Here is an 11,696-nt window from a genome sequence, read left to right as displayed (position 1 = left end):
ACTATATATATTTGAAATTTATGGATTTAAAATCAATCTAAATGCAACCTGAATGAATTGCATAATAGAGTCCAAGTGAAAAAAAGAACATAATATCAATTTCAGTCATGTATGTATTGTGGTATGATTTTTCACTCGTATTTTTTGTTTAATCAATTACAGTTATATGATTATGTCACGATGATCAATTTTAGTCTTTCTCATGAAAATTATGCAATTAAATAACTGGTCATTTTTAATTTTTTTTATTTATAGTTATGTGGTTAAAAAAATCCATATGTGATATTTATATACGTTCAACAACGCAATTGTAAAAACTAAAAACTTAACAATGATATTTGATATTTAACTAGATTTTAATGAAAAAAAAAAAATCAATCAGTTCATCATCGGAATATAATTAATACTCCGTCCCATTGATAAAGTACAATGATAAATACTAATACTAAACTAAAAATATCGCAACCCATCAATATAATATTAAAATTGACATTTTGTCTTGAATCTCTTGATGAACACGAGGTTTCGGTACTCTCATGACCTCAACATTTATTGACACATGAAACTAATCTTTTCCATATGAATGATAATTAACTATCCACTTTTTAGCAACAACTACCACAATAAATGGGGATAAAACATCTAATTACATCAATTAGAAGTTCTTGTAATTCATATGATATCAAAACATATAAATTTGAGATGATATGAGAACTCAAAAATCAATTTTTTTTTCATAAATCCCTATCATTACTCTTTTTCACCCAACTTAATGTTTTCGAACTGTGGTTTTCCTCGTTCGATACGTTCTATCGCAGAACGAGACAAAAATTAAGTAGGACTTTAAAGGCCAACTTTAAACATCATTATAAAGCATAAATATAAATAACCGATACTTTCTTGATTCTTCTTGCATGTGCTCTCTCATAAAGAACGAAACAATTTTATTTTATTTTTTTTCAAAAAGAATTTTGTTTTTGGCAATTACTCCAAATGGCTACTAAACACAGCAGGTGCCTGTATAGTTAGTTTGGGTAGTACATATTAATTCGCCAGTAGACACGCGTTAAATTTGTTCAAGAAGTCACTTGGGGTTGCTTTGAGGAGAAATGGTGGGAGCTTGGGCATTGGGTTTTCCGATGTATCAATGCCATCCCGGAAAGCTGCTGGCTTTCGGACTTTCTTGCCACGGCGGCGGCGGCGGCGATCCCATCGAGGAGTTTCCATCTTTTCTGCCCAAGGAAGTTCACAAACTCAGAGACCCTTTTGCGAGGACTTTGGCTCAGAGGATACAGAGGCTCCCTGTGCAGGTTGTGCTTCTCATTTTTGCTGTTGCATGTAAGATGGCGAATATGGAAAATGTATGAAGGATTGCTTTTGTTAATCAGTATCTGTTTAATGTTTCATTTATTATGCAGTTTCTTGTTGGGCATGAATTTCTTTATGTTTATCAAACTGTGCGCTGATTTTTTCAATGGGTTGGGTTGAAATTGTTTGAATTTATTGGTGAAGAAGCTCCCTTTATCTCTATTTTTTTCCCCAGAGATTTGTTGTTTCTTGAAGATGATAAGAATCCCGTTTTCCTTTTGCTCTTGTTGCATTCGATTTCAATGTAGTTCTGCAAATTGGTTACAAGTTTAAATGGTCAATAGCTTGAGAGGACGATTTTAGGGGTGAAATAGTCTGGCCCAGTCCGTATGTTTGGCTTTTAATGTTTTCCTCTGCACAATTTGTTTAGTATTTATGTCCAGTCACTACCAAAAAGCGCCACTCCTCTACTTAGGTGCAGACATCCAGGGCCACAAATCGCTATCAAAATTAAGAAATACTATACATACTTGTACAAGTTTAGCTGAAAATGTCCCAGAATCCCTTCCGGACATCTATACTTGTGATTTGATTTATTTGGTTATGTTTTGATTATCAAGCTTGCGCATGATAAGATGAATTACAGGTTGGATTTTCCGAGAGCTGCATAATGAGCAGCTGTGTGACCCCAACGTTGCGAAGCGCTGCCAATCCGGTGGTTCTTCTCCATTGTTTTGATAGGTTTGCATCAATGAAAGCCAATCACAGACTTTTTTCTTTTGTTCCTAAATGAAGCATAATCATGTATTTTCTTGTTGCCGGAATATGATTCCCCTTGTTTATACAGCTCTTGTTTAGAATGGAGAAGTGCATATCCGTTGCTGGAGGATGCTGGTTTAGAGGCTTGGGCAATCGATCTTCTTGGATGGGGTTTCTCTGATTTAGGTTTGTCACACGGCCTTCACAGCACACTTTACCATTAAATGATATATGCTGTTTGTCACCTTTCATTTCTTAATTGTATTAGAATGCCGCCCACCTTGTAACGTTGCATCGAAAAGATACCACCTTTACCAGGTATTTTCCAATTAACTTTACTGGTTTTTTGATGAAAAGATGTGACTTTTGGCATTAAAATATCATGAATATCGAAAGAGGCACAACTTCGCTTGTTGATCCATTAAACTCTTTTGATATTTCCATGCAAAATAGCTATGGAAGTCTTACATCAAAAGACCAATGACTTTAGTTGGACCTAGCCTTGGTGCAGCTGCTGCAATAGATTTTGCTGTCAATTTTCCTGAAGCTGTAAGAGTTTTCTTCCTCATCAAATTTCTTTTGATTTTATTCGAATCTGGGGAGTCTGGTAGAAAATTCGGAATCTTGTGGAACTACTGCACCGAATTTACAGTATGTTCCTCAAGTCAAATGCTTATGATGCTTTCCACGATGTTTTTGCAGGTCGATAGGCTCGTTTTGATTAATGCAAATGTTTATGCCACAGGGACTGGGGTTCTCACTAAGTTACCCAAACCGTTGGCATATGCTATGGTAATATGCTTGCATTTACTTATTTACACTTTCTCTGGGAGATGAAAATCAATCGACTTAAGCTATATATATTCTAGCATATCCACTTTCTCTGGGAGATGAAAATCAATCGACTTAAGCTATATATATTAATTAGATATAATTTGGCTAGTTGGTTCTCTCTCTGTTCTTTCTTTCATTTTTCTTTTTCTTGTAATTGTATCACATTCTGTACTGTTATATGTTCTTTGCTTGGCTATCTAAAGTGTCATCTTGATCAGGCCTCTCTGCTGAAGAGTGTGCCAATACGATGGTATGCAAAGCTACTGGTTTTCGAGGGTATATCACTATCTACAATATTCGACTACACAGAAGTAAGTTGGATATCATGGAACAGTGTATTTTGTGTTTTTAATTAATTGCCAATCCCCATTTATCAATTCCTAGCTCGAGTTAGACAGCTTCTGTTTTAACCAATCAGGTGGGACGCCTTCACTGCCTCTTGCCGTGGTGGGAAGACGCTACCGTAAACTTTATGCTCAGTGGAGGATACAATGTCATGGGGCAAATCAAACGGGTAAGTAGCAACCACTTGCCAGTTACCACCTTTCATATTTTTTTATAACAAGTTTCATTATAAAATCAAGAATCATAAACATGGCTCAGTTCGGTACCACACAAGAACGCGTTAGAAAATTTCATGACTACAATCGAGATATTTCCGTTGATATTTTTTATCAACTCAGGTGAAGCAAAAAGTTCTTCTCATCAGCAGCGAGCAGGATAATATCGTTGACAACAAGCTTGCAGAGGTTCGTTTAAATATCCTCTTTCTTCTCCAGTTCAGTGAAATTTTGTGGATGCTGATTCTCAACACACACACGAACACTAATCTGAAACATTTGGTGCACTTTTGACAAAAAACACAGAGGCTGCAGAATGAACTGCCAAACGCGACAATGAGAAAAATATCGGACTGTGGGCATATGCCTCATGTCGAGAAACCAAATGTGATCGCGAAACTGATCATCGATTATGCTCGAGGAGGCACGGCTATTCGTGAGGCTGAGATGCCGGTTTCTTACTTCATGGATGATAAATCTTTTAAAACAAACAGATTGTGTAGAAAGGGAGAGTGACAAAGAGATGTACTGTCATCGTGTTATCTCCAACATGTTAAGACTGTGGAATCCCATTTGAAGCTGTACGGAATAAAGTTATTATTATATGCTTATAATGTTAAGAAGTATCATGTTTACGCCAGATTTTATGGTTACTTGAGCTTCTTTTGCCTCTGTTATATGCTAATGCGCGAGTATGCATGACTTGTTAGTTGTTACTGAATTTTAAATTACATCCATTTTTATTTTTATCGAATTCTTCATCTGAACAAACTTAGATTCTACAAGGGCTGAATTAGAAAAAAAGCCATTTAAACTGAAAGTCGTTCAGGGTGTAATTTTAAAATTTGTTTACACTTTTTTTTAAAACTCTAATAATAATAAATTTATATACACTTATATCACGTTTATCATGAATAAATAACTTCCCCAAGGCTCCACACAAGTTTTTTTTTCCCACTTCCGTCTCATGGTATTACAGATTTATATTTGTGTGATGTGTCGATCAAATTCACATCTATAAGAAAAAATAATATTTTTGACATCAAATTTTTTTTTCTCAGGTAAATAAGAGATATATCTCATAAAATTGACATGTAAGATAATTTTATAAGAGTTTTGTGTGTTTTTTTTTCTCCTAAAATTTAAATTCTATTTCTGAATTGGTTAATTGGTACGTTAAAAATAAACAATGTAGGAATGAAATCAATTTGTTATATATCTATCTAGCAATTACGCAATCGAGATTCTAATGAGGATATCTTGGATAGATGATATTTTGAATATAAAAAACTCACCGCTATCAACAACTTAAGTAAATAGATCCTTATTTTTCGTTAACAAAAAATTTCATAAAAATTCAATTTTTTGTGAAATAAAAGATGAGAAGTGCTTTTCAAAAGTTATCCCAAACACTATCTAGAAGGAGAGCTTCTAAAAAGCACTTCTCAATTTTTCATTAACAAAATTTCATAAAATTACAAGATTTTGTTAATGATAAAATTACAAGATTTTGTTAATGAAAAGCTGAGAAGTGCACTGACTACCTACGTCTACTGAATCTCATATAAAATATGTAAATTAAATTGACAATTTCTGACGAACACATTCATCCCACTGCCTAAAATAAATAAATAAATAGGTTCAGTTTGGTAATTTTAACGTCGTGCCAAAAATCTTACCAAAAGAAATGGGAACGGCGCTTTAGGGTTCACTTAAACCCTAATCCTCAGAAACCCAAATCCTCAGAAACCCAAATCCCATTCCTTCTTCCCCTACTCACTTGCGCGCAGGCACCCAGCGGGAAAATGGACGTAGATGATGGCGGAGGATCAGAATTTTCAAGACAGATGCAAGTCCGCTTCGTTACGAAGTTGAAGCCACCATATAAAGCACCTCCAGCTTCAATCTCCATTCCTGCAAACCTCGCGCGCTTTGGCCTGTCAGCTCTGTTGAACAATCTCCTTCAAGCTGGTAATCTATTTTTCTAAGCTGCCTTTTTCCTTTCTTTTGTTTCAATTGAATTATGCAGCGGATAGAGTCTGTCAACAAATTTAATGAGGTGTCAAAATTGAAACTGTATCGCATGATTTGCCCTCCCCCTTTGTCACGAGTATGGGAGTGTGGTGTTGGTTGCTGTTATTTATGGTGTCGGTTGGTCTGGATTTTCATCAGGAAACGCGGGCTGGGAACCAGAGCCATTTGATTTTCTCATCGATGGGGAGTTGGTTCGGATGTCCCTAGAAGAGTTTCTCCTTGCCAAGGGCATTTCAGCTGTAAGTGTTTAGACTATATTGTGATAGTGGTGATTGATTATCATTGTAATAACGTTGTTTTTGATGTTCAAGTTACTTTAAAATACGTACGCTGGTTCAAAAATGTATTGAGCTTGTGATGAATGGGGGTTTATACTTGTTATTTCAAGCAATATCAGCTAGTTTTTTTGTACGGGAATTGATGGAATTTTGTGTTTATGAGAATAATCAGCTTTGATCTTTACGTTTGTGATTCAACTTTTTATATGTGAAGATGAATGATATGTAAAACGACACAAGCAGCATTCTTTTTTGTTATGCTTTGATGCCATTTTTGTATATTGCTTCTCTATCTTTCTTCAATCACCCTTGCTCTTCAGATTTTTATCTGTCTCATTTCAGGAAAAAGTACTCGAAATTGAATACATTAAAGCCATAGTTCCAAAAAGAGAGGAAGAACCTTGTTTGCATGATGATTGGGTTAGTTCGGTTGATGGTTCCAGCGACGGGTAAGTGTGTATTGTTCCTGCCTTGTGCTGATTGGAATTGCTTTTTCCCCTTTCTCCTGTGTATATTGGTTTTTATTTATGGTTATTTCTTATTACCCCCTTCAAGTATCTTGTCCTATCACTCAAAGTTCAAACCCCTGTTATGTGACAGGTATATTTTGACCGGATGTTATGATGGTTTTGGAAGGTTACGTCATGAAACTGTAATTTGGTTAGCTTTGTTTACCTTTTATATCGAGTTGAGCTTACAAATAAATAATGTTTTATGCCTTTTAGGATATGGAGAAATGGTGGAATTTGTACACATGTACTGGATGGGCATTCTGGTCCCATTACTTCTGTTTGTATTGTGAAACCAAAAGGTAAGAGAGGGGAAACCTTTTCTGCACGAGGCATAAGTTTCTGAGTGAATAAATTTTTATGTCCTAACATTCTTGACTGATTTATTTGCTCTTAGGAATATTCTTTTCGTTACTTCAGTTTTGTCTTTGGGCACCCTACCTAGTTGTCCAGGATCTTCGGATTAGGGACAAAGCAACATGTAGCTATATAGTTTGCGTTTGTAGGGGATAGAGAAAACCCACTGTTTTGACATGAAACTTTGGATTTGTGACGTGTTTTGGATTTGCTTTCTCTTGCTAATTAATATGGGTCCTCAGATTCTCTTGTGATGTGGTGGCTCTATTCGATTGGCTTATAATTTTACCACCTGTATATAAAATTACATGTGAATAGTGATTTAGGCAATTGCAAGTATTTTACATGGCGGCCGTTTCCTCACGGCGTCTGGTGTCACAAGGGATAAATTAATATTTGTTGTCTGTGATGTATGGATTTTCCGCAGATACAGTTTAATTTACACAATGTCTGAAACCTAGCTATTTGATAACATCCTTCACATGCCTCATTTTTCTGATTCTTTGTGTTGTTTTCTTCTCAACAGCCGATAACATTGGCGATCAAGTTGTTGCCACAGCTTCTAAAGATAAGGCCTTGAGGTTGTGGAAGGTACTTGCGGAAAGTTTCCTTCGTGGTTTGGCTACTTCCTACTTAAGTGGGAATTAGTTTTTGTATATCGCTTAGTGCATGTTTTGATGATTTTCTGTGTTAAAGTTTGTTGTGGAGGATTCCCTAGATCAACCAAAGAAGGTTGGAGCATTTAAAATATTGCGTGGTCATACTGCTGCTGTTCAGAGCATTGCAGCCGAACCTTCTGGTGAAATGGTATATATGTTTGCTCTTTAATGTCATTTGTAACAATTTTGTGCTTGTACTAAAGTGCCATGTTCCTCGTCCTTTTCCTATTTAATCTTAGGTGTGTTCAGGTTCTTGGGATTGTACAATTAACTTGTGGAACACAAATGCTTCTCAAATTGAAGGTAATATGGTTTCATTGAAGAAGAGGAAAAAGAATACCAAAGCTGAGGAAATTCAATCTGAGGTACTATAGTGTTGCATTGTATGCTTCGCACTTCACAGAGTTGGTGGTTTTGCAGTTTTTCTGAAGATGCTGACATTAAATGATATGTGTGTGACCAGATAACTATGAAGTTGTGGTTTTCATGAGAGAAGTTAATAAAATGTTAAGTGTCTGCTCTCTTACAAATTTTTTTGGTTCAACTACATAAGGAGCTCGAGATTCATACTTGATATCAGTAAAATATAGCAGTCTTTGAATGGCACGAGCAGAACGAAATTTAGTAGAAATTATGAATGCATTAGTTGGACGATATCAAAGTCTGACGCATCTTGCACCTGCAACTCTATTGTCTGTTCTCCTCGAAGATTAAAAAAGTTCAGTATTTTTTTAAAAAAAACATGAGAAAATTTGGCTTTTATGTGTGCTAAATTGTTCAATTTATGAACTCTTTATTTGGTTTTTTTTATTAACGTTGTTAAGCTTATAAACTTTCATTTCTTTTCTTCCCCTTAAGATTCATGAATGTGATGTAGTTGTTTTTTGTTGGTGGACAGGGAGAGGCTTTATCAACACTTGTGGGGCACACACAGTGTGTGTCTTCTGTGGTCTGGCCCCAACGTGAAACAATCTATTCAGCGTCTTGGGATCATTCGATTAGAAGATGGGATGCTGAGACAGGCAAAGACACTTTAAGCATGGTAAGTGAGTTTAGCTTCTCCATCTGTAAGAAAAATAAAGTTCTCTATATGCAGGGTACCCATGTATCATGAAACCCGTACTTTCTTTTCTTCTTTTTTTTCTCTTCCTTTCAACTAATAGTAGACATCTCAAAACTCAGTGCTTGTAATTCTCTCTACTTGTCACGAGGGCATATTTACATATTCTAACCTTGTATCTATTTTGTCATGCGCCAGTGATGAATTAAATTCTTTAGGAAAAACTGCCTATACTTCTGTTGGACCATCAAAGCCTTAATCCCCAAACCTATAAGCCCCTGGCAACGTGGTCTGTCCCTTCATCTGAACTAAAATGCTTTTAGGCCATCTTGAAATCCGGTTGCTCTCATTTATCATTTTGATATAAAATTGTTGTGATATCTCATTTGATCTCAGCAAGATCCTGCTCAAAAGGGAAGGTTATAGATATATACATATATATATGTGTGTATGTGTGTGTGCATTGCTATTTTACTTTGATAAGTTAACTGTTGGCAAACAGAATCATTGCGAATGGTAATTGATATATATGGACATTGTCTTCCTTTCTCTCAGTCCTGTGGGAAGGTTATCAACTGTCTTGATATTGGAGGTGAAAGTTCTACCCTCATTGCAGCTGGAGGTTCTGACCCTATTCTTAGAATATGGGATCCTCGGAAGCCAGGTCTGTCTTTAAATTTGTGTGTATCTGCTGACATGGGATGCGACTTTAACCATAAATATATTATCTATGTCCTTTGAATTTCTCTGGACTCTGTAGGAACTTTGTCACCTATCTTCCAATTCTCATCACATAATTCTTGGATTTCATCATGCAAATGGCACAAGAAATCATGGTTTCACTTGGTCTCTGCATCATACGATGGAAAAGTGATGCTGTGGGATCTCAGGACTGCGGTATATACTAACTTCAGTTCCTTTAAATTATGCATGCATGTATTCCAATCTATGGTTTCTGAATTATGCGGTCTTCTGCAGTGGCCATTGGCCGTGATCGACTCCCACAAAGACAAGGTACTCCAAATTTGAGGCTTGATCTTTGAATTTTCACCTAATGTTATAGTCGGTAAATAAATTCTTTCTTAATGTAGGTGTTTTGTGCTGACTGGTGGAAAAATGATGCTGTAATAAGTGGTGGTGCTGACTCGAAACTTTGCATGTCTTCCGGAATATCAGTGTAGTGATCTATCGGTATGCTCTTTCTTATTCTGAACATTAGCTAGTTGACATAAATTTCAGCCCTAGAATGTGAACTCCTGTCTGATCATCTGACTTTACCGAATTCAGATTAGAATGATCATTATGTTTTTATTAAACAATATATATTCGATATTTCATATTCTTAAGTCTTAACTATGAATGACTGACGAATTTGGGTCTTGAATTTTTACCCTAATTTTGTGAGAAAAATCCCTGTCAGTGACGTTAAAATATAGAAAAGGGTGGGTATTAGAAGAACTAAGTAAACGGTTCCATATGAGTCACTGAGTTGCATCACTATATAATATACGTACGGACAGTAACTGAACTAATTCCCACTGATTCTGGGCTAACCAAGCTACTTATTGGGTACTCTCCTTTGTTTGTTGATTTGGTTTTTGACACAAACCAATGTACTGTATCCATCCCATCTCTCTGAGACTAATTAGGTGAAAAATTCTTTCAGAAGCTACAACATATTTCCCTATGATTGTCTGGTTCGAATTTTCAGAATCCCTTGTTGAGTACTACTAACCAATTTTTTTTTCTTGTTTGTCAGGCTTGAGATAGGTTTTTTTTACATTGTATCCAGTGGATTAGGATCCACCCCATCTCTCTTGAAAAACCGGAATCAGCGGAAGGAACGTGATAAACGATAGTAACATATATACTGCTTCAGACAATTTTATCTTCGAAAAAGCCTCCGAAAGTTGGGAGTCTGATACACGAACCTCATACTCAGGGAAGGCATTTTTCTGGCTACTGAAATTGAACAGTTGGTTAAGCCAAGTCTGTAAACAAGGAAGCCGCATTGATACAATTTGGATCGAGATTCTTTTGAGGCATGTCATATTTAGTGACTTCGGATGAGTATTTGTTACCATTTGTCTGAGAGGATTAAATTTTGTTCGCATAATATTATCCTTCACAAGAACTTGAGTCGATAAATTACCATTTATAGCATGCCTAATAAAGGTATCGAAAAACCATCACTTGAGAGGAAACCAAGAGCCACGCAGTAATTTGTAATGTTGTACGCTTTTAGTTTATAACGTCAAGAAGTGTAGTTTCGTATGAACATAGTCTCCTTATGTGGTATACAAGACGAATATCATATATGGGATGGATTTTGGATCGTCTTAAATGTGTCATAAATAATGAACTTTTCCACTCCAGTAACATGTATATGAGGAAAAAAGGGAAAAAGGCTTTCCGAAGGCCACTTTGACTGTTTAGGTCTACTAAGAGAGCCTTTATTCGTGAAAGTTTGGTGTACCGATTCTTAGGTCGACTCGAAGAAACAAAGGTATTTAATTCACATTAAAGGCTCCAAAAGTCTATAGAAGGTGAAACATTAAAATGACATACGAGTTTTCTATAAGGCTATTTTCCGGAATATTTTATGCTACCTATAAGCACATTATTTTCATTTCTCGTGATAGATCTAAGAGTGATCATTTATCAATAAATGCATGATCCACTAAAAATGCTACCTATAACGGCAATACCTTCATCTTTCATGATAGATCTAAAAGTGATCATTTATCAATACATGCGGGATCCATTAAAAAATAGTAGACCTTACATATATTGATAAATGTCAACCGTTACACAGGGGCGGAGCCAGAAAATAAATAAGGGAGACTTAATGTTTTGAAAATTCAATGCTTAAACAAAATTTATAGCATATTATGTTTGGACTGAGTTATTTTTAGTTTGGACAAAAAACATAACTTTATATATATGTGTATATATATAATATATATTTCTAGTTGGGCCAAGGTAGCCCAGACCTGTCTTAAATCCGCCCTTGTCTAGATGTAAATCAAGACAATGCTCTTACATGTAGCATGTTTTGAAATGGTTCATTATATTACCATAAAATAAAAAGCCTGTTTTGACATTATATTCACCATTACCATGTCAAAATGTTTTGTTTGAATTTTATATAGAATATATGTGAGATTATTTGTTAGTATTTTTTTCAAAGAACCGTAGATCAAATGCAATCACTCGAATGAACAAGAAGGGATACAAATACGTAAAGATATAATCAAACAAATACAAAGTGATTTTAAAAAATAGTAATAATTGATCTACGAAAACATCGTGTAAGCGATGCTGATATATATCAAGTG

At 35.6% G+C, this 11,696-nt stretch overlaps 2 protein-coding genes across 2 annotated transcripts; both read left to right on the top strand.

Annotated features, from left to right (window-relative positions):
• The first annotated feature begins 935 nt into the window (after window positions 1–935).
• On the top strand, window positions 936–4,096 carry LOC140894738 (alpha/beta hydrolase domain-containing protein VTE7-like). The gene is made up of 10 exons (XM_073303337.1): window positions 936–1,310; window positions 1,955–2,049; window positions 2,156–2,253; window positions 2,336–2,385; window positions 2,521–2,616; window positions 2,770–2,859; window positions 3,120–3,212; window positions 3,320–3,415; window positions 3,585–3,650; window positions 3,768–4,096. The coding sequence occupies exons 1-10, from the start codon at window positions 1,110–1,112 to the stop codon at window positions 3,975–3,977; spliced, it is 1,095 nt and encodes a 364-aa protein (XP_073159438.1). The 5' UTR covers window positions 936–1,109; the 3' UTR covers window positions 3,978–4,096.
• A 1,038-nt stretch (window positions 4,097–5,134) lies between these two features.
• On the top strand, window positions 5,135–10,617 carry LOC140894737 (ribosome biogenesis protein WDR12 homolog). The gene is made up of 14 exons (XM_073303336.1): window positions 5,135–5,432; window positions 5,634–5,734; window positions 6,116–6,222; window positions 6,374–6,409; window positions 6,499–6,584; window positions 7,166–7,230; window positions 7,336–7,446; window positions 7,538–7,663; window positions 8,197–8,340; window positions 8,914–9,022; window positions 9,119–9,255; window positions 9,337–9,372; window positions 9,450–9,549; window positions 10,118–10,617. The coding sequence occupies exons 1-13, from the start codon at window positions 5,267–5,269 to the stop codon at window positions 9,537–9,539; spliced, it is 1,314 nt and encodes a 437-aa protein (XP_073159437.1). The 5' UTR covers window positions 5,135–5,266; the 3' UTR covers window positions 9,540–9,549; window positions 10,118–10,617.
• Window positions 10,618–11,696: the final 1,079 nt, after the last annotated feature.

Source organism: Henckelia pumila, chromosome 4, assembly GCF_033568475.1.
Source record: "Henckelia pumila isolate YLH828 chromosome 4, ASM3356847v2, whole genome shotgun sequence".
In the NCBI taxonomy this organism is placed as follows: Eukaryota; Viridiplantae; Streptophyta; class Magnoliopsida; order Lamiales; family Gesneriaceae; genus Henckelia; species Henckelia pumila.
The sequence above is the reverse complement of the archived record's forward strand: the minus strand, read 5'-3'. Positions and strand labels throughout refer to the sequence as shown.